Raw genomic sequence first — 23,429 nt, forward strand, 5'->3', positions numbered from 1 at the left:
GGGCTTTGAGTTCTGGTCCCCACAACACACTCCAGCTCCCAGAATTCCATAGCCTTGAGACACAGAAGAGTCGGGCTTTGAGTTCTGGTCCCCACAACACACTCCAGCTCCCAGAATTCCATAGCCTTGAGTCAGAAAAGATTTAAAGCATTGCCAGCCAAACTGGGTTACTTCTCCAGTGTGGATGCAGCGTGATGGGCTCCCTCCTGGGCTCCCTTTTGCCTCCCCCTCAGCCCCCCCCCATGGCCCCCACAAGTCCTGCCTTCCCTCTTGTTGGGAAATGCAGGCCTGGCCAAGGGGGGAGTTGGGCACACAACAACAACAACAACAACAACAGAGGAGGAGGGGGAGGGGGAGAAAAAAGAAGGGAAAGGAGAAGGAGGGAAAGAGGCACAGCAGGAAAAAAGAGAAAGCAGCTTGCCTGCAAAGCCCTCTCCAGGCTCCAGCCTTGGGCCCGGGCCCCGCGCGAGGCTCGAAAGAGAGGAAGCTCCTCCTCCTCAGGCTGGCCGGCCAATGGGGAAGACTGGAGCTGGGGCAGGCTCCTGGAGCAGGCTGTCCAGCCATTGGCCAGGCAGCCTGAATGGCAAGAGCCTCGCGCCCCCCCTTACAGAGCCCCACTATTTGAGAAACGCTGAGTTAAGGGAAGTAATAGTGTCACTCTATTCTGCTTTAGTCAGGCCTCACCTGGAATACTATCATTTTGAATTTTGATCCTGTCCTCTGGAGTGTTAGCATCTCCTCCTAATTTGGTGTCATCTGCAATTTTCATAAGCATGCCCTCTATTCCTTCATCCAAGACATTGATAAAGGTGTTGAATAACGGTGGGTCAGTACAGAACCCTGTAGTATCCCACTCGTCACTTCTTTCCAGGATGAAGAGGATCCATGGGTGAACACCCTTTGGGGTTGGCTGGTCAACCAATTATATATCTACCTAACAGTAGCCTTGTCTAACCCACATTTTACTAGCTTGTTTACTAGAACATTGTGGGGAACCTTTTCAAAAGCATTACTGAACAAGATATGCTACATCCACAGCATTCCCTTCATCTACCAAGCTGATAATTTTATCAAACATGCCTAGTAGTTTAACCTTCAGCCATATGCTATTATTTTTCCAACCATGACATGCAACTCAGTTGTTATTTTGAAAAGGATACATTCTCCAGCTTGAAAATAGGTTTCAGCAATCTGTAAATGAAAAAGGTGTTTTTTGTTTATTTATTTATTTATTTATTTATTTATATTCCACTTTTCCCCAATACTAGGAAAAATTAATATTAACATAGTTAATACAGTTGGCCCTCTGTATCCTTAGAGTCTATATTCACAGATTCAACCAACCAAAACTTGAAAATATTTTGGGGGAAATACCTCAAAAGCAAACCTTGCTTTATGCCATTTTCTATAAGGGACACCATTTTACTACATCACTGTGTACAATGAGACTTGAGCATCCACAGATTTTGGTAGTCATGGGGAGTCCTGGAACTAAACCCCAGCGGATACCAAGGGCCCATTGTATCATTTACAAAGACATAAGTAAAAACATAAAAAATATTCATAGGATAGATTTATTTTAAAAGACGAAGGATAAAAATCAGCAAAACAGCATGCTACTAAAATCCTTGCAGCCAATTCCTAAAAACCTATAGGAAAAGAAAATGGAAGGGCTTAAAAGAGGGAGCCTCCCTTGGCTGGGAGTTTCAGAACCTGAGAACAGCCACCCAGAAGACCCTCTCCTATGTCCCCACCAAATGTGTCTGAGACTGAGAGGAGCCCCCTACTTCAAGATCTTAAAGTCAGGCAGGTGCATGTAGGAAAATATAGTTTTTCAGATAACTTGGATTCAAATCATATAAGAATTTATAGGTCATTGCCAGCACCTTGAGCCAGACCCAATTAATAATCTAGCTGCAGCTTCTTGAGTCAACTGAAGTTTCTCAGCAACTTTCAAAGGCACACCAAGAGTGCATTACAGAAAGACTAACATGATATATCCAAGACATGTGTCACTGTAGCCAGATCAGACTTTTACAGGAATCATGTAGCTTGTGCACTAACTTTAAAAATAGAAAAGCACTTATCACTAGAAAAACCTGGGCCTCGTGGGCTGAATCCAGGACTACATCAAAACTGCATCTTTGGGGAACTGTAATCCTATGCAGCACAGGCTGAATCCCTATTTTTTGATCTACCTTTTGACTGACAAGAACAACCTCTGTCTTGTTCAGATCAATGTCAATTTGTTTGCTCTTATTGCATCTATTAGTCATACCAGACACTGGTTTAGAATCAAAACAGACTTTGCTGCTAGCATTTTCACTCAAATCATGTACTGAATTCTCAAATTCACACACACAAGAAACACACACACACACACACACACATACAAAACATATACATATAAATGTAAAATAATACACGCACAGAAACATTAAACATTCTGAGATCTAGTTCAATAGATATTTCGCATTTCAGACCACATCCTGGGACGTTATGGAAACTGAGAATTACTAGTGACAATTTTTAAAGAATGCTAGTTCTGACTATTGACATTTTTAATTCACCTAATAAATGTCTATTATACCATGGCCTAAATTAGTGTGAAGAGGTAAAACACAACTGCTAATGGTGATATACAATTCAGTATTGTCTTGAATTCATTATACAAATTTAAAATAACCAGTATATATGTACAGTACTAGCAGAGAAGTACTGATGTCTTTTGGGGAGCCTCTTCTTTCAGTCACACCACCCTCTCCAGGCATATTTAGACAGACATGGGAAAGACTCTCCCTGGTGGCTGTTCCAAGAATGCAAGGCTGACCCTCTCCCTGTTGTCCTTCTGCCAGATCTTTTTATTTTGGCATCCTCTTGGTAAACAAATGACTACTGAAAAAGGGGTTTCAGTGGCCATTGTACTTTAAAAAAAATTATGTGCTTTTAAAATGCTTTAAAATCAATTGTGTTTTAATATTGTAACTGGTTGGTTTGTTTTTTACACATTAGATTTGCAACTCTTTTAATTTTGCTTTGAGCTGCTGAGTCCCAGTTTGGGGAAGAAAGGTGAAGTGGATCCTGGAGCCCTCCTTTATGACTGAACTTGCAACATTGTGGCTGGTAAGCAGCAAACAATACATATAAATAAATCTATCTTTAAGGCTGAGCTGAAAACTATATTATTTAGGGAAGCGTTCTCAGGGAATTTGTGATTGTCATCTCGCTGTCTGATAATGTTTGATGCGATTTGCTTTTATATCTGATGTTTTTTAATTTGTCTTTTCTTTCCTACATTGTAATTTTATCTATTCCTCTATCTAATTGTTATTACTTTTAGAGTGTACGCCTCGGGCAGGCTTTTATATATTCCTTAATTTTACTGATTTTGTACAACGCTGTGTATAATTACAGCGCTTTAGAAATAAAGTTTAATAATAATAATAATAATAATCATCATCATCATCATCTTCCTGTAGAATTGAAGTTATAAAGCAATATCATAGTTAAAAATACTGGAGAGAAATCAATGTATGTATTCACTTTACCTGATGGAGATACAGAGGTAGCAATCGTGAATCCATCTGCTCAAATTCTTCTCGCAGGAGAGAGAAAAGGGCTTGTAAGGTCTGGTTTGGATCGTTCTGGGAAGAATTTGCATTCATCTTATTTATGTCTTCATCATAGGCAGGAGCTGCTGTTGCAATGACAGTCTTCTCCCGCTTGTCTGGAGAAATGGGGAAAAAAGTCCCCCATCCCATCTTTTAAAAAAGTGTTTCTTATTTCAGCATATTAGACTGTATCCACACACATGTGACCATTGGTCCATGCACATAAACAAAGGGATTTTCCCATCTCTACTCCCTGGCAAAGTTGTCAGGAAAGACCTGGGATGTGGAACAAGATGATATTGGGAATGGGAATTTCAGTGAGTTCCCCTTCCAATACAACTTCCAGACTTCATTTGTAGGCTGATCATATTTCCTTGATACAAAAATGAGACATTGGGATGGCAAAAATGGCAAAGGATTATGTAATATTCCATATGCATGAAAAAGTAAGACAATAACAAATGTGTTATTACATTAACTTACTGAGCTAGCAATTATTCTTCAGTGACAGAACGCATACAAAAACTAACATTACAGCAGAACTGACAATTACGCATCTTCAGGTGTACTGCAGTCATGCACTGGACTATGACTCTGGAGAACAGGATTCAAATTCCCATTCAGCCATGTAAACCCACTAGGTGATTTTGCTTTGCCTTCCCTCTCACTGCTCCAGAAAGAAACATAGGGCAGGGCAAGGCATGGAGAGGGAAGGCAAAGTTGCAGCCAGTTGTGTGGGCAAGGGGATGCTGCCATCAAAGCCAGTGCTGCCCCCACTGACTCTTTCTGGGTTTGGCTGGGTGGGAAAGCATGTTCATGGACTCTTTTCCTTCTGGGGAAGGGACGAGTGTGTGGTCGCCATTGGTGCCACTGCCTGCTTTGTTTTCTACCAGCCAGCAGCCCATCCAAACCCAGAAGGAGCTGGGGGGGTATGGTAACTGCCCTGGGTGTTCGAATTAATGCCAGCTTCAATATTACATACTACATCCATCCTTAACATTACAGATGACTGTGAGATAAGCATGATATCTTCAGACATTATAGCACTTTGAAACAAAGGATTACTGAAGACTAGAATAGTATTTGGGCATGGCACTTCCAAAAGTCACAGGCTGCCCTAAATAGAAAACTATTCCTTTGAGGGTAATCTTTTTATTCTATCTCAAATATAATGTTTCAAAATTGTTGGAAATAAACTGGCTGTTGTAGATCTTGGCTTAAAAGAACAGTGATAACTCTGTTAATGATTTTAGAATATCACATTGTATAATAATAATAATAATAATAATAATAATAATAATAATAATAATAATATTTATATCCCGCCTCATCTGCACTCAGGGCGGCTTACAAAATTAAAAATTATATGAATCATATCCCCCAACCCTCCCCCCTAAAATAGAATCACACCCCCTTAAAATAGAATTAAATAAAATAGAATTAAACACACAATGTTTAATTATGTATAATGTTTTAGTACTCATGGTTTAATTGAAAGGATCTAGCAGTGCGTGCATTTCTGTGTTTTTGGCCACAGTCCCCCACTCTTAACTAACCATGATAGAATGTAAAGTCTGCCTACTGAAGATTTTGATAAGCCCGAAGTCATACAAAGTAAGTCATCTCTTGGATCGCTTATCTGCATCTATCTCTCAGGTGCAAAACACACAGCAGGGGGGGAAACAGTTTAAGACTGCATTAACTGTCCTGGCTCAGTGCTAGGGAATCCTGGGAAATGTAGTTTATTGTAGCACCAGAGCTCTCTGACAGAGGCAGCTAAATGTCTAAAAAATGATACAGTAGTTCCCAGACTTCCCTAGCACTGAGCCAGGGCAGTTAAAGTGGTCTCAAATTGGATTATTTCTGCAATATATTTTTGACCTCTGTCATTACTTTTCCTTCTGAAAAGTAACAAAGAGTATTAGAAAAATGTAAATGGCTCATGGACTTAATATGTCCAGCACAGCACTTCTGGGAGGGAATTATTTGATGTTTGCCTTTCTGCTACTGGCATACCCCACAAACCAGCTCAGGAGCATGCAGAAACTACTCAGACAAAGTTTTTGTAAGGTTCTGGGAACTGCAAGGGGGATGGAAGCACTAACATAATGTTGGATTTAGGCTATGGGATAGAATTAAGAAGACCTGGAAACTGATTCTGTTTTTGCAACAGAGAGAAAATAATATGGCCTGAGTTCTTTAATCCTTTTCCACCAAGCTAGTCTTGTATGTAACTTGTATGAATTAACACTGCTTATGCAAGGAAGATTAAGTAAGACCATCCTTTTGGTATCCCCTCTAAATTGCTATGGTGTAGTTAAAATTAAGCTCATCAATATATTAGGACAGTTGTAAAACCAACTGCCCACTACCACTATAGTTAAAAACCCACTTAATAAAACAGCTCATACTTCAAAGAACTGAGAAACAATTGATCAAATTAACAATTTCTAGATATGTGAAGATTTTCAGCTTCTAGTGTATTAAGCATTTTAATTATCAGGAATACTCTTTTTATATTTTATGACAACAGTAAGACCTTCATCCAGAGGAATCCATTCACTTCAGTATAAATCCAGGACCCTAATCTGGTGATTCTTAATTTCAAATTTTATCTTTCTTCCATGGCAGCATAAATAGAGCTCCTAAGTACTCTCCAACAAAAACAATGATCATACTCAAACCTAATGCTGTATTATATGCTTTCAGACAATGCCTTGGAACTTATATGCAGTTTAAAATGTAATTATACTTACACAGATATCTAAAAGACTTATTGGTATTTGCTGGAAAAATACACATAGAACATTGTTTCAATATTAGGTCTGTTATATTCTAGGCAGCTATCTCTTCTTATGTTTTCTTTCCTTTTTTCCTCTCTCTCTGGCTGCTTTTTCCTTTGTTTCTTTCCCTCTCTCTTTTGCTGCTTTTTGGGGGTTATGGTGGTGGCTGGAAGGGCTCTCTTGATATTTTTTCCTCACTCTCCTGCCTCATTCCTCTGTTTCCATTGTCCTTGTCTTGGGGAACAATAGACAGAACAGGGAGAGAAAGTGTTAAGCTGTTCTGCTGACTCCTATAATCTTGAGGTTTATTAGGCTTCTCTGTAGCTGATATTTACTTAACAAAATGGGCATGTTAATTGTATTTACACAATTAATGCCAAGTCTACTATGGCCCTTTCTGTTAAGGCTACCAGCATAATTCAGAGAAATTTCCAAACCTTGGAGAGAAAAAACAAACAAACTGAATGGTGCAATGCCCAAAGTCCAGAAGATTGATAACAGGCCTTCAATAACCCTGCCTTCAAAAACATGGGCTGCAGATCGCCTGGTCAATACAGGTATATTCTAGTTAATGTTCCCCAGCATTACTTCTTTAACAGAAACTTTGGTGCCAGAGACATCTGGTGTTTACCCTGACTGTTGTAAGAATATGCACACACAGAAGTATTACTAGATGGGAGAAGAACACAGCAGGTGATGTCTCAGGGTGGGGTTGACATCTGGTTGGGTCCTCTGTCCACTGATGTGAGTTGAGTGCTCCTGCCACCCAGGAGCCCCTTCTGAGTCTGGTAGGGCTGTTGGCTGGGCAGGAAAGGTAAGTGCCAGTGGCAACAGCAGCAGTGGTACCATGGACACTTCCCATTCCTGCTGCCATCGCCTCCCTTTCCCATCTAACTGGCTGCTGGGAGGTAGCAGTAGCTAGCCTCAACCTGCCATTCCTATTTCTACTTTGGGCTTTCTTGACCTGAGCAAAGAGAGTCCAAGGCAGTGGTGAAGCACAAGGCGGCAGGAACAGAGAGCCATTTGCAGGCGCGGATGGGTGGGGGAAATGGTTGACAGGCTTCTTTGTTGCCTTGGGCTCTCTTGAACTCAGCTAAAAGAGCTGAAGGCAGCAGCAAAGCATGATGTAGCGCTGTGGGAAACCATTTGAGGATGGGGGGAGAGGCTGCCATGCAGCTGCAGCTCCCCGGTGCTGGTGCATTCCTGCTTATCAGCACCCTTGGAATCTCTTGACTTTGGCCAAGAAACCCCAAGACAGTGGAAAACCACAAGACAGTGTCTGTGAGAATGGAGAGGCAGGAGGAGGAGGTGGACAGAGGGCGAATACTCCTCCCTGCATGCTACCACTTATCCTTCAACCACCTCTACCCTCCCACTCTCTCCCCATGTTGTCTCCCCTAAAGTGGCTGCTTGCCTGGGGGTGACATGAGTTACTGCACTGAGGTGGCACCAACCTTACTGACTCCACTGCACACAACTACAGTAGGATCATCCAGAGTAGAATCCTATTCTTTCCCAGCTAATGCTTTACTGCATTTTTGTGCTGCAGAAATGCTGCTCAATATGTCACTGAAAGTCTGTATTTCTCCAGCCTTCCTTCAACATCCTCCCAGTACTGATGCTAAAAATCTTCCAGCTAATCAGAGGACAAGAAGGGCGTGGATGAGCATGTATAAAAAGATTTTGTAAAAAGAAGGTTTTTTGGTAGAGGCTTTGTTAGCAGAGATATACTGTACTGCAGTGCCAATTTTAGAGAGGACTATACATTATACCTCAGTTAAGAATCTAAATTCTTGGCATATGATTGGGATATGTGCTAAATAAAGCCAAACAGATTGAGTTTTTGTTTTTATCAGGTAACCATAATTTGCTTGCTCTTGGTTTGTTCCAATGAATCCTAATTTGAATTGAAAACAACTATGTCCACTTTGAATATAATGACAAACCATGAATAGCCTTCTGTCCAAATCATTTGTTTTCAAGGCCTAATTGCAGTTGTATGCCCAGTTTCATGCACCAGGAGCCAATATTTAGCTTAGGTGCTGAAGTGTATACTCATAAGGCTGCTTAGATACAACAGGTGTTTATAAATAATGAGTTATATTCCACAGTAATACCGTGCTTGCAGAAAGCACAGGGTACTCAAGTTTTCCTCTATCAACTGTAGGCTATCATTACATATCTAGTCCTGTTCATCCAACCTTATCTTTGGAAGCAGGTGGAAAGGACTCAAGAAAATACTGGTCACCAATGCATATTAGGTACCCTGTTTGCAGGAGAATTTCTTTCTGCTAAGACAAAGCCAGCTAGATGCAAAAGATAATAATAATAATAATAATAATAATAATAATAATAATAATAATTATTATTATTTGTATACCGCCCTCTGGCAAACCAATCCGGGCGGTTAACAACAGTAAAATATAAAATATGACAATTAAAAACACTTTATCCCTCCCCCCCTTAAGACAGTATTAAACAGTATAACATATTAAAAACACAATACAAGCATAAAACCAGCAGTTAAAACTAAAAACCCTGATATCCCTCTGTTGATTATAACCAGCCTATTGAAAAAAGCACGTCTGATGCTTATGAGCCTAATTTTTTTTCTAAGCTGCTTAACATATCCTTTTTAGTGTTGCTCCAAAAATATAATTCAGTTCATCATCATTTAAACTGATGAATTTTTGTGGAATACTTCAAGAGTTAACTTGAAGGAAGGGAACGATATGGAATAAATGAGATATCAAGCGCTTCTGAAAGAATACTATTAGTTGCCGTAAATATTGGATGAGTAATTTTAAGTATCACTGTTGTTACTGTTGTGTATCATCAAATAGTTTCTGATTTATCATCTTCCACTTCTGACCTTAAGGATAAACCTATCATGGGATTTTCTGAGGCTGAGAATATGTGACTTTCCCAAGGTCACCCAGTGGGTTTTCATGGACAAGTGGGGATTCAAACCCTAGCCTCCAGAGTTGTAGCACAATAGTTAAACCACTACACCACTCTGGCTCCTATTAAACGTTCCAGTACTGTGTTACGGCCATGTGTAAAACAATGATGTGATTAATACAGAAATAGAAATGGGACCTTCTGATGTTCAAGAATTTCTGTGGTGAGAAGAAATTCTTTTTGCTGTCACTGTGAAATCAGATGACTCCATCATGCCTAGCCCAGCAACAGAAGACGGTCTCTCTCTCCATTCATCTGCCATGGCCCTGTCCTCAGAGGGAGAGAAGGACAGACATAGCTCCACCAGACCTAGCCCAGAAACAGAAGAAGGGTTCTCCCTCCATTCATCTGCCATGGTCCTGGCTTCAGAGGGAGAGAAGAACCACTGAACCTGACCCCCTTCCCCACTGCCATTACCTTCTCCTTTTGCTTCATGTCTTTTTTAGATTGTAAGCCCAAGGGCAGAGAAATATGTAATTAAAAATTTATAAGCCACTCTACCAGAAAAGTGGGGTATAAAAACTCTGAATAATGATGAGAAACAACAGAAAACAAATTCGATGAGGATTAAAACGGATTGAGAAGCGACTGATGCAAGTGCTATATTGTGATATACATCTAGGTCCTAAGAAAAATAAAGCTTGTTGCATATGAAATCCCAGGCTTCTAGATTTCACAAATGTACTGTAATTGGTTCTTAGTCAGAAATGAGTTTTATTGCAGTAGATTTATTTATTAATTTTATTTATATCCTGCCTTTCTCTCAATATGGGACCCAAGGCAAGTAATAATTTTGAGTTAAGGCAAAATGCAGTCAAAACCATGAATAATACAAACTAAAAACCCCTAAAAATTAAACAATCATAATGAAAACACTAATTTTAAAGTTTTCAAAAGGCCAAAACAATATACCGTAATAATAATGATAAAAATATACATGCAATAGACCCTGATTAAAAGATTTTCTGCAACAAATAGTTAACACTCAAAGGCCTGGGTAAAGAGAAAGAAAAAGAGAGCATGAGGCAATTAGCCTTCCATGGAAGGGAATTTCACTGTTTGGAAGCAGCCACTGAGGACACTCTCTCCTATGTTCCCTATAAATGTGACTGTGATGGTGGTGGGAGATGAGAAAGCCCTCCCCCAAAGATCTTAAAATTCAGGCAGGCTAAAACAATCTTTCAGCCAGACTGGACTAGAGAAAATTATAGGTCACAAACAGCACTTTTTGCCTGGAAATAAAACCATGCTTTATTATAAAATAATTGAAAAGGTAGAGGTTCTAGCCATTGTAATCTTTCCCTTGGTTATGTTAAATAAACAGCAGTGCGGCAGATCTAGAATTCTGGAAAAAAGAAATTAATATGAGAGACAGTATGGAACTGACCCAGTTCCATTCCCAAAACAGAGCTCTAAAACAGAATTATAGCACTCTTTCTTTTAAAAGTACGCTACAGATAACTGTTGCCCAATCCAGACCTTGGCATATTTATGTACATTGTACAAACACTACCGTGCCTTAATGTTAACTATGCAACTAAAATAAACCCACCCTACCTTTACATAAATATGTGGCATCTCATTTATTAGCTTATCATAGCAACAGTGTAATGCACTATGTAAGAACAAGGTGACTGAAGGGTCAAATGGACAGGAATAAATATTTTATCTTCCCTATTAAAACTACCATGGCTATTTTAACAACCTTTACTATTACTGCTACTGAGAACAAAAGTAGGACAGCATAACCTCACAGGAATGCAAAAAACACCATGAAAAACACCTTGTTTCCTGTCTATGCGATTTTAAGTGTGAGTCTGCAGCACAGGAATAGAAAATGTTAAATTATTCATATATAGATAAGAGTTCTTATAGTTTACTGAAAGTCATTGGCGCAATGTGGTTGTGGAAACTGCAAAGAAACTATAATAGATTTAGCTTTTTCCTCCTCTACCCCAAACTCCTTTACATAACAGTACTTCAATGACAAGCTGATGTAACTTGCTAAGTATGCAGTAACTGCAAGGCTAGATTCTGTTAAGTTCAGTATGAAAATTGATATGAGGTATCAAGATTTGTCACATGAACTGGAGTCGGTGAGTGTGAGTGGTATGATCCTTTCACAAATTATCGCTAAAAAAAATTGCCAGCGATATCCCTCTAGTACATACTCATTTTACAGATCAATCTCCACTAAAAATGCTTCCTGAATTGTATTCCATTTTCCAAAAAAGTTTTCAATTTTCATGGAAATACTAAAACAATGAAGCACTGTCTATATTCACTGGCTTTCCTCCCTGCCAATGGTTATTGTTATCATCTAAAAGTAAGACAAACAGTGAACAAATAAATGGTAATACTTAAGAAGCACAAGTATGTTCTTTACCCTATGCCCAATTATTTTTTACATGGAAATATCCTAAACAACAAATCCTGAAATTAGGAGATAAAATTATGGCAGAAATACAAGTATTTCTTTCAAACAGTAAAGCAAAAATCCCATATTTTATTTTTCAATTTCTCTCACACACTTTGAAAGCACAGATTTATGATTGTACTACTTCAACTGAACAGCCCAAGTGTTTTCAAGTTCGTTCCTTAATTATATATGACAAGCCATCTAACTGGCTAACAAAGAAAAGTGAGGGCCTCAAGCAAATGGCTTCAAGAAAATAATTCTGCAGAAATACAGGAGGAAAAAGAATCCATCTCAGAATCTTTGTACAGTGCGCCCGCGCCATACGCGGGTGTGGTATATGCAGCTTTCAGCTTACGTTGGCCGATCTGGGAGCACTCCAAGCTAACAGTCTACTTGACTCCAAAGTCACAAAGGATTAGGTTTATTTCACTTAACAAATTTATTCAATTTAGCATGGTTATATTTGTTCTAAGGTATGGCAAAATAAAACCTCATGACTCTTTATGAAAGTCTTAAAACAACACACCATTCTTATGAATTCAGGTTCTATATAGTCTTAGGAAAACATGAAACCTATGTGTTGATTTTCAGCAATTAAGCTGATTTTCTGATCAACAGCACAAACTGCAAGCTATTATTTAATTATTTATGAAAATAGTGAGGTATTTGGATACAGAGTGAGCTTATAAATATATTATCAAATAAATAAATAGTAGCTGGATCTTGAGCTGCTTATACATGTTGCAGTTTATCAAACACATCCTGTCTCATGCAAACACACGTAAGTGAGATTAAAGGTGAAACAGAGAAGTTCTGGTAATACTGAGCACACTTGTTTCAAAATTTCAAGCAAACCTAATGTGTTTATTTAGAAAGACGTAGTACCTTCACTGCTGAAATTCTGTGTTTTTCTTGGATTCCTTTTTTCAGAGGCATATTTTTCAACAGGGAGCATTTCATCTGCAGTGAAACTTCTAGATAGCTTATCACTTTCATCTTCACGGCAACAAGATGTGTAGTCTCCCCTGTCCTCATTATTATTTATGCTGTCCTGCTCAACTTTTCCCATTTTGTTATCTCTGCTGTTCAGAGCATCATGCTTGCTTCTGTTAAACTGATTTTCATTTTCATCTGGAGAACTGGCCAAACACTTTTTTATCTTTTCCACGTGTGTATCAGTATGAGGTAATTCTTGTAAATTCAACTGCAGGTCATTTGTAGGAGATTCCCTGTCATCCATTAGAGCGTTCCCACAGTGAAGTTTCTATCCTCTGTATCCAATTATTCTCAGCTCTAAAAATAAAAGAAGACATTTAAATTTTTATAATAACCAAAATCTAAGTCTGCTGAGTTGCATCATTTATATTTATTTCTACTATTCTGGCAATTTAATTGGTAGCATCTTACAATTATGCAATATAATCAATATACTTTATAAGGCAGAGAATACTGCAGTGTTATAAAACAAAGTCATTACTTCTAATAATTTCTCCTCTCAAAGCTCAGAAACATGCAAATATAAAGATTTCTACATTAGCTATGTGTATTTGTATGTGCCTGTTAACTTATGGAGACCTCATAAATTTCATTGTGTTTTATAAGACAAATAGAGGTGGTTTTGCCAGTTCCTTCCTCTGGAATCTAGACTGTGGCACCTGTTCTTTCTTGACAGTCTTCCACCCAAGTACTAGCAAGAACTGACCCTCCTTAGCTTCCAATATTACTGGTAGATGGATTCTGGTTCCTTTAGGGCAGTGGTTCCCCAGAAATGGAGCAGGACCCACAGGGGGGATGTGAGAATTGCTCAAGGGCAGGATGTGAGAGTTGGAAGTCCTCATCTCCCCTCCTCCTCCCAAACTTTTCAATGTGTTAAATTTACACATGTGTTTATTTAAATATTAAATTTACTTAAATAAAACTATTCTAATTTTGAATGACGCTATTTCCTTATGAAATGTTAAAATATACATGAATGTTTGAATGAAAATATGAACACTAAATAAACAAAATATTTCTTATATTATATCGAGTGGGGGGAGATGTGACATCCACATAAGGGGAGGGGGTCCAAGAGTAAAAAGTTGAGTACCACTTCTTTAGGGTATGTAGCCCCCTTTATGCAATACAGTGGGATCTTGGAATCCGTTGGGGTTTGGTTCCAGGACCCTCCATGGATACAAAAATCCATGGATGCTCAAGCCCCATTAAATACAGTAGTGTCCCTAATATAAAACAGAAAAATCAAATGTTACTTTTTGGAGTTTACTTATTTTAAAATTATTTTCAAACCATGGATGCTTGAATCCATGGATAAAAAATCTGTAGATATGGAGGGCTGGCTGTACTAACTGAAAATATGGTATTTATTAACCATGTGCGTAGCCAAAAACAGGGCTTTCAAAACCAGTTTTATCATGCACGTTAAATGCTGTCATATTACTATTTAGCATTTAAAGAAGTTATCCATCTAAGATGTACCTCATAAACCTCAATCATCCCAACAACTATGATACAGCTTTCACTCTCTTCTTCACAATGGATGACTGGCTAGTGAAAAAGAAATTCATGCAAGACTGCACTTAAATAAGTGATTATCTACAGTTAAAATGATACAACGCTTGTCTCTGTCACAGGATAAGAGACAGTTTATTTTCATACTGAAAAGAATTTCAGGCACAAAACCAAGAAAATGTTTCAATTTATTTAGTTAATGACTCATCTTAAGACTGGTTAATTCAGGAAGCAAGAGAACAGAATGGGAGAAACTATCTGTTGCCACTACACTGTTTTGAATGTTGTAGTTAGTAACCACTGTAAAAAGCAAAGCTATATGGTCAGATCAAGCCTCCAGTGAAATTAGAATTTCTTAGTAGCTACTAAGTTGTTTTAGATTTCTAATTATTGTATGTCCTACTGTTGGCCCCCCACATTTACAGCTTTAACTTTTGTGGATTTGATTATTTGCGGTTTTGATTAACATGTTCTCTCTAGAAATCTCTAGGTCCTCCAGTGCAATTCTGCCAGAAATTGACCATAGAGTTGTGCAACAGAACCTAGAATTTCCTAGAGAAAACATTTCTTTAAGCATTTATAGGTCCTCCAGCATAATTCTATGATCAGTTTCTGGCAGATGTTGAACACAGAGTTGCACTGGAGGAATCTGGAGATTCCTAGAGAGGTGTTCTCTTAGGTAAAAATAATATTTTTTATTTGCAGCTTTTCCACATTGACGGCGATCCTTCACACCAAACACCAGCAAAAGTTGAGGGAACACTGTAATTACTTAGATAAAAGATTTAAAAAGAAATAATACATTTGCAGCAAAAGATTGCCTTTATTTGAAGAATATATTTTGTAAAGAAAAAAAATACTTAGGCTGGGTCTGATGATACTGTGTCTGAATGTTCCCCTACATGTGGCCAGCATGTCTTATCTCCTCAAACACCCAGCATGTCTATTCAACCACCAATTCCACCAGTGGCTATCATACAGGGAAACACAGTAATAAATAATAATGAACTTTTATTTATATCCCGCCTACTCTGATTAGGACTGAGGCGGCTCACAGTAAAACAGTCAAAACATAGTAAAGTAACAAGTTCTATCCTCCCACATCTAATTTTGATGCTCTTAACATTCATGCTTTATTTGTAAGTTATTGTATTTTCAGTCTTATCTTCCTCATTCAGTCATTATTATCTCCTCAAACTTATTTGTAGTGTTTGAACACAACCATCCAGTTCTAAGGAAGAAGCAGTATTTCCTGTTGGACAAGTTGCAGTTTGCTAAGTGAACTGCTCAAGCCACTGTCACATAAAAATGGGTGTTGTCTGGTAAATTTCTTGTGCTAATTAGCATGTGCAATTCCCAAGTAGCCAGTATATTAATGCAACTGTTACAACACCATGGAATTGTTTTATAAGTCAATAAAGTTACATGCATGGTGTACTCAGAAGAATGCAAAATTTACAGTAACTATCTGGGATCTTAGATGGCTTCTAATAAATAATATAGGATGTTCCCTGTGGGGGCCAAATGTCTTCTCATTTCTAAGTAAAACTGCAATTTGATTTTTATTCAGTCTTCATATGTATATTACCTCAAACTCAATCTCTAGATTTATTAAATGTAAAAGATTTTTAATCTCTGGGCTTCAAAATGAAATCCTCTGTTCCTAGCAGTGCAACAGATGGGTCTAAACCAGTGCCTCTGTCTGAAGTGGGAAACTATGATGACTGTATATTGCCTTCAATATGCCTCTTAATACCAGCTGCTAGAGAACAAGAGAGGGAGGGTGCTCTAATGTTCAGGTCTTCCTTACGGACTTCACTTAGCCTCCTGGTTGGCTACTGCAGGAACATTGCTTTTGGTTTGGTTCCTCAGGGCTTTTCTTTAGTGTTGTGCAAAACTCAGATGTAGTGGGGCCTTGATTAATGCCAGGTTTGCATTCCTGGACTTGTGATGTAAACTGAAACTGAAATTAACGCACGGACCCTAGCTCCATAAGGAATCACTGGAGAAAAGGGGGATGCATTCCAACAGAGATGAAATAGCCACAATGTTAGTGACTGTATTCAACACAACACCAATTTTAAAAAGATTTAACAAGGAAAAAAACCCACAGCCTACTTTCTCCAGGTTAGAAAAACATGTAGGTGTTTTCCACAGGGACCAAAAGAGGCAACAACTGGTGATTACTTAATGTTAGATTATTATTGCTTTATTTATTTATATCTCACATTTCTCCTGATACTGGGCCTTAAGGTAGCTTAAGGCAACAAATTTAAAACAGTACAAATTAAAAACAATACAAAAGCATTAAAAGTGTAAATATAAAGTTTAAAAAACAGTTAAACAATTAAAAAAGTTAAAAACATTACCGATTTTAAAATACATTAAACTAATATACAAACCTTGACATCTGAGTTGCACAGCATTTAAAAGACCAATTGTGGAGGGATACAGACAGGCAAAAAGGGGCGGTGAGATGATGTCCCTTTCTGTCCCAGATGGAGGCCGCAGCAGACAAACACTGTGGCCTCTGCGAGGCCTAAAAAGAACCCACACCTGGTGGGTTCTTTTTAGATCACATGCAGGGAGCCATTGCCACCCTCATGCACAATGATGATGTCTGTGCGGTGCCGTTTGGATGCTGCACCATGCATACGTCATCATGGCAACCCCTGTGTGGATGGAGGGGAGCCATGATGGCACCTGGACAGTGCTTGGGAGTTTTGCGCCAGTCTGTACTGGGCCTCTATTAGTGTGAAAAAGTCTGATGGCACATAAATGTTTTTACCTGGGGCAAAAAGGAGAGCAGGGTTGGAGCATCTTGGCCTCTCTAGGGAAGGGGTTTCAGAGCCTGGGAGCAGCCACCAAGAAAGCCTTCTCCCTTGTTCTCACCAAATGAACCTGAGAGAGTGGTGGGACAAAGAGAGGGGCCTCTCCAGACAATCTCAATACTCTAATGGGCTCATAAAAGGAGATACAGTCCTTCAAATAACTAGACTATGTGACAGGAATGACTGAAGAAAACACATCTGATTCTTGATCTCTTAGTTACACCACAAGCTATTGAATTCTATTTAACATTTGATATCCCTTGCTTTTTCAAAGATTAAGACCTTCATAAATGCCAAACATTTCTAACCTACATATAGTGGAATATGTGTCAACAGCTACAGTGGACCCTTGTTATACGCTGTGGTTTGGTTCCAAGATCCCCCGTGTATAACAAAATCCGTGTATGCTCAAGTCCCATTAAATATAATGACATAGCAAAATGGTGTCCCTTATAAAAAATGGAAAATCAAGGTAAATTTATACTTTTTTGGAACATTTTCAAACCGTGTATGCTTAAATCCGTGTATAAAAAATCCGTGTATAAGAAGGGCCGACTGTACTAACAAAATTGCATGTTGAATTCATTCCTTATGTTTAAATTATTTAGTACTAAAATATCCGATTGTTTTGACAAGATCCAGCTTCCCTTTTAGATTCACCAAAGGGAAGAAAAACTATGCTGCTTGAGTCTCTCTTATCTTAAATGCTTAGGACCATAAGTGTTTTGGATCGGCATATACATAAAGAGATATTTTGGACATGAGACCCAAGTCTAAACATGAAATTCATTTATATTTCATATACACCTTATACACATAGCTTGAAGATAATTTTATACATAATATTCTTAATAATTTTGAGCATAAAACAAAGTTTGTGTACACTGACCCATCAGAATGCAATGGTGTTACTATCTCAGCCACCCATGAAAAGGTTTTGGATTATGAAGTACAGTGGTACCCCGGGATACGAAATACCCACGTTACGAAATTTCCGGGATACGAAAAAATCCCATAGGAAATAACTGTTCCGGGTTACGAAGGTTATTTCGGGTTACGAAGAAAATTTTGGTGCTTTTCGGCGCTATTTCACACGAAATCGCGGCTTTTCCCCATTAGCGCCTATGGGTTTTCGGCTTGCGAAGGCTTTTCGGGTTACGAAAGCGGCGGCGGAACGAATTAATTTCGTAACCCGAGGTACCACTGTAGTTTGGATTTTTGAATGTGAGATAAGGAAGACTCAACCTCTATTATAAAGCAGAACCTCTGGCATCTAGGAAAGTGTTGCTTAGTACACAAACAGATTAACGCTGTAGGTTTAGCCTATAAAGTGTTACTTACACTAAGCAGCACTACAAATATCCACAAAAGGAAATGAAGCGAACAGTACTTGTCAATATCTTACATGTGCAGGGATTTCATAATAATAATATTAAAAAAAACAATGTCACCTTGATAAAATCAAGAATAGTTGGTATTAAACCACAAAATTATAATGAAAGAAAAATTCATGAATGATTTCTCTCCAATATTTTTTTTGTCAAGGAACAGGCATGGGGAGAGAGGATGACAAAGACTGTTTGGATACAAATTCTCTTTCCAGACCTGCTTTCCAACAGAGACAATTGTTAGTCAGGGCATCCTCATTAGTAGTTTCTCTGATCATGAGATTATTGTGTTATGTACAGTCTCATTACTGAGTATGTGCACTAACAGGCAAGCTCTTTAATCTAACCTCTTGAGTGTTTATGTCAGCTGGATGCTTTCTCTCTTCTAAAGAATGTGTTATAATGCAAATACTCTGCTTAGCAAAGTTCCTGATTTCCTTATTCCCCATTTTCTCTCATCCTCTGCTCTTTCCCAGAACATCCCTCAAAATATAAAAAAGACCCAGAAACATATTTACTTCTAAGCATTTATAACACTGAACCCTGGTTAGGCATCATGTAGAACAAAAAGGCTACACAAAAGCAGCAGCACATGATCCCAGCATATGATTTATTTCCAATTCTTTTATCAAGAGGGCAAAAATATCTTTATGAGAAGTCGAAGGCTTTCATGGCCGGCATCCATAGTTTTTTGTAGTTTTTTTGGGCTATGTGGCCATGTTCTAGAAGAGTTTCTTCCTGATGTTTCACCAGCATCTGTGGCTGACATCTTCAGAGAATGCTTGTTGGGGTTGGCCAAGGGTGCACTGCCCACACGTGCCTCAACCCTAGCACATGACAAGGGTGTCAAAATGGCGGCGCCCTATACAGATGGGTGCCGCCATTTTGACGCAATGGATGCCTAGCATCTGCACATTGCGGCGCCATAATGATGACATGAGTGCGGCATTAGCGCACTGCGGCATCATTATGGTGCCGCAAAAAGAACCCGCTTTCCGCGGGTTCTTTTTGCTCCACGAGGGAGCCGCGCAGTTTGTCCGCTGTGGCTTCCTCACGGAACAAACCAGGGTGCTGGCAGACTGCCCTTTTTGGGTGGTCTGTATTAGGCCTTTATTCTGTAATTCTATCATCCATCCCCTTCTCTTCCCTTTAGCAGCAGGCTGGTCTCCAAATGTGCTGCATAGCAGGTAAGAGACTGGCTAGACAAGACTGTGTGAGGAAGAGGTAGGAGAAGCAGATGTTGCCATTTTCCTGCATCAGCTGGAAGTATGAAGGGCAATGTTTATCTGATTGGGATAACAGGTGGGAAATCTGTTACTACTACTGTATTATAATCTGATATAACATGACTAATTATATTTGGATTGGATTGTAAATGTGCTCCCTACATAGCTGAAGAATGTACTTTTTCATTTTTGTTTGATGAAACAACTTGACAGTACAGGAACTTGGATTTCAAAATAGCAAAAATATAATTCTGTTTCCCTTTCAGCATTTAAAAACTAAACTTATGGGCAGTGGAGAATTACTTAAATGTCAACTATTATTTCCAAATTCCCATTCAAAATAATTTAACCTCTTACAGACATTTAATTAGAAGCATTGCTGATTTTCCAGTTTTTTTTACCTGCCAGTTTAATAATTCTTGAAAGCCATGACTTTCAGTTTCAGTAAACAAATAAGTTCTTAACACAATGGAAACATACTTACTTTTGGCACAGCAGTTATTTTCTTTTTCAGGAGTGTACATATGTTACTTTGAATATCCATACCGATTCTAATTTAACACAAAATTATAGAGCAATCTATCCAGTTTTACTTATAGGAAAGTTCCATCATTTTCAACAGGATTTGCTTCCTACTAAATATACTTAGGATCACAGGACATAACTGTAAATTCTATTGGGAGTAGGGAAGCGAAGTGGTGTATTACTTGCCACTACTAAAGTTGGCTGGGATAAGGCGAGTGTATATAGGGTTCATCAAGCTTTTCACCCTTGTTAGACCAAAGAAATAGCACAAAAGAATAAAGAATAAATTTATAATGAATGTTACCTGCCCACTCCCTAGTCTTCCTCCACAAAGATTCAGCTGTGCAACAGCAGGAATGAAGAGTAAGCCAAGGCTGAGATTTGGTAGAAGGGACTTATGTGGAGAAACAATGACGAAACCAGGAGATTGGGGAGTAGCAGGAGGTCCATGGTTTTAGAGCACTAGTCTTCCATTAGGGGGATCATGGCCCACACAGGATGGTTTGTAGCAGCAACAGTATTACCTTTTATTTATATGCTGTCTTTCTCCCAGGATGGGATCCAAGGCAGCTTCCACAACAAAAATTAAAAAATGTTTACAAAAAGCTTTAAAATCACCATGTCAGTGTGAGGTAAAACATCAAAGTGGGTACCCAAATCTATTTTTGAAATAAAAGTGTTCCATATCCAAAGGGGAAAGTGGCTCAGGGATTAATTTCCAGCCTAGTTCATAGCAGATCACATGTTTAGGACTTCAAACCATATGCTGTCCTGATGTCTCCTATGCTTTATAAATACTGCTATTGTGTCTATACAGAGATAATACTGTCAGCATTAAATAATCCTTATTTATATGAATCCTTCATCTCATTATATGAATCCTTCGTCTCAAAATGCAATATTGCTCTGAAATACTCACTTGAATCTTGGTCACTATTAAAACTAGTTATAGGTTATTACCCACTCCGGAAATTACATAAACCGGCAAGAGATTATAATTATTAATCTCTCTAATTTCCTATGTTTCAAAAAAATAATAATCCCAAAATCTCATTTTTTTTACTACCACTTAGAGCTTAGTCCCCACCCTGTAAATTAGAGGGAAAGCACTCACCATTTTTTGTAAGTTAATATGGTTCCTCAAACGTACTGCAGGGCAAAGAGATGACTTTTTTTAGGCAAAGAGTTTACACAGAGGTATCCGGAATCTGCTCAACCTGTGAAAAAAGAGGGTTTAAAAGTAAACAGGTATGCATGTGGGTGTTGTCTAAGAGAGGGATGCTAGAAAACTAACCACATGAAATTTAGACTAGTGGGAGATATACTGTTATCTTCATCTTGGTAAATCATACTTATCAGCCAGACAACCCCTTTGACTTTGTTCAGCTACCAAAGATGTTTTTCAAACAAGAATTTAATAAGAACTTGAGCATCAGGATCATTGACACAAAGTCCAAAACATGAACTTAGAAATACCTTGATTAACCATAATAGTCCTATGGGATTCTCTGTAGGTTTTTATTTTTTACAAGTGTTGACATGATTATCACCACAACGTGTATAACACTGGCCTCTGTAGAACACTAAGATTTGAAATGTAGCTTGCTAGACATAACTCTTAAAAACATTCCCAAAATCAAAGATAATTCAGCAGATCTAACCTGGAGCTGTTCAGGATGCTGACTACAACCCCTGTTAGCCTCAGCCTGTGTGGCCACTGGCCACCCTGACTATTATCATTATTATTTTTGTTATTTTATTCATTTATAGCACACCTTTCTTTCCCCCAATCATGAGATACAAAGCAACTTAGAAAATATTATAACAAATAGAGATTAAGATATATAACAACCATCAGCAAAATCATATAAAAATTTAAAATACAATTAAACAATTCACAGAATTAAAAACACTTAAAATTCATTAAAAACAAAAACCAAACAAGATGGTTCACAATTAAAAGCACATTTACCATCCATTCTTTAAAGCCTGTTCTAATAGAAAAATCTTCAGTTGGCAATGGAAGGACACTAAGAAGGGAATCATTTCACCCTTCCTAGGAAGGGTGTTCCAAACCCTTCCTCTGGAAACAGCTACCAAGAAGGCCCTCTTCAGGGACATAGCCAGGATTTTGGGAAGGGGGGAGTCCAGACTAAGTGCCACCATTTTGAGAGGCTAAGAGCCCCCCCAGACACAAAAAGAGGGTCGCGCATTTACATTAGAATGGCACCACTTGAACTTCCGTTATGGCTCTGTGCTGCTATGGAATCTTGGGATTTGTAGTTTTGAGGAGCTGTTTGGCCATCTCTGTCAGGTGCTGCAACAAACTACAAGTCCCAGCATTCCACAATATGGAGCCAAGGGCAGCTAAAGTGGCATCAAACTGGATTATTTTTTTCAGTGCAGATGCAAACTGAGTCCTTCCTCTGAAGGCATTTACATCAGATAAATTCAGCTCAATAAAGCAAAGCGCAGCTGTTCAAGCAATGAGCGGCAGCCACTCTGTTCATGCTTTGAGACACTGCATTCCAACTTCTGAGCTGAGCTAAGAACCCAGGCTGCAGCCACACAACATTTCATTCCCACTTCCAAGAGGGATTTTTAATTCCAACACACACACACACACACATACTACATACACACATGCACACAATTTTTAATTCCAAGACTCATCTATCTAACTGTCTGTCCATCTATCTGTCTATCTGTCTATCTATCGACGGTATCTATCTATCTATCTATCTATCTATCTATCTATCTATCTATCTATCTATCTGTCACAATTTTAAATTCCAAGACATTATACCTTCCTTTCTTTTTATAAAAAACAAACCCCTTTAAGAGAATCCTATTTTGGGAGAAAGGCAGGATATAAAATCAATACAGTGGTACCTCGGGATACGAAATACCCAGGTTACGAAATTTTCGGGATACGAAAAAATCCCATAGGAAATCATTGTTCCGGGTTACGAATGTTTTTTCGGGATACGAAGAAAATTTTTGGTGCTTTTTTCGGCTTTTTCGCACGAAACGCGGCTTTTCCCCATTAGCGCCTATGGCAATTCGGCTTACGAAGGCTTTTCGGGTTACGAAAGCGGCCGCGGAACGAATTAATTTCGTAACCCGAGGCACCACTGTACATACAAAATTATTGTGCAATAGTCCATCAGTGCA

General features: G+C 38.6%; 1 protein-coding gene across 2 annotated transcripts in view; it reads right to left on the reverse strand.

Annotated features, from left to right (window-relative positions):
• CNST (consortin, connexin sorting protein) overlaps nucleotides 1-23,429 on the reverse strand; it is a 59,124-nt gene that overhangs the window by 27,884 nt on the left and 7,811 nt on the right. For both annotated transcript variants that reach the window (XM_042445663.1, XM_042445664.1), the window contains exons 2-5: nucleotides 21,370-21,472; nucleotides 12,660-13,067; nucleotides 3,549-3,727; nucleotides 1,161-1,191 (exon numbers count right to left, since the gene is read on the reverse strand). In XM_042445663.1, coding sequence (XP_042301597.1) covers nucleotides 1,161-1,191; nucleotides 3,549-3,727; nucleotides 12,660-13,014 — 565 coding nt within the window. In that variant the 5' untranslated portion in view covers nucleotides 13,015-13,067; nucleotides 21,370-21,472. The remainder of the gene's footprint in view (nucleotides 1-1,160; nucleotides 1,192-3,548; nucleotides 3,728-12,659; nucleotides 13,068-21,369; nucleotides 21,473-23,429) is intronic.

This window comes from Sceloporus undulatus, chromosome 1 (assembly GCF_019175285.1).
Source record: "Sceloporus undulatus isolate JIND9_A2432 ecotype Alabama chromosome 1, SceUnd_v1.1, whole genome shotgun sequence".
NCBI lineage: Eukaryota > Metazoa > Chordata > Lepidosauria > Squamata > Phrynosomatidae > Sceloporus > Sceloporus undulatus.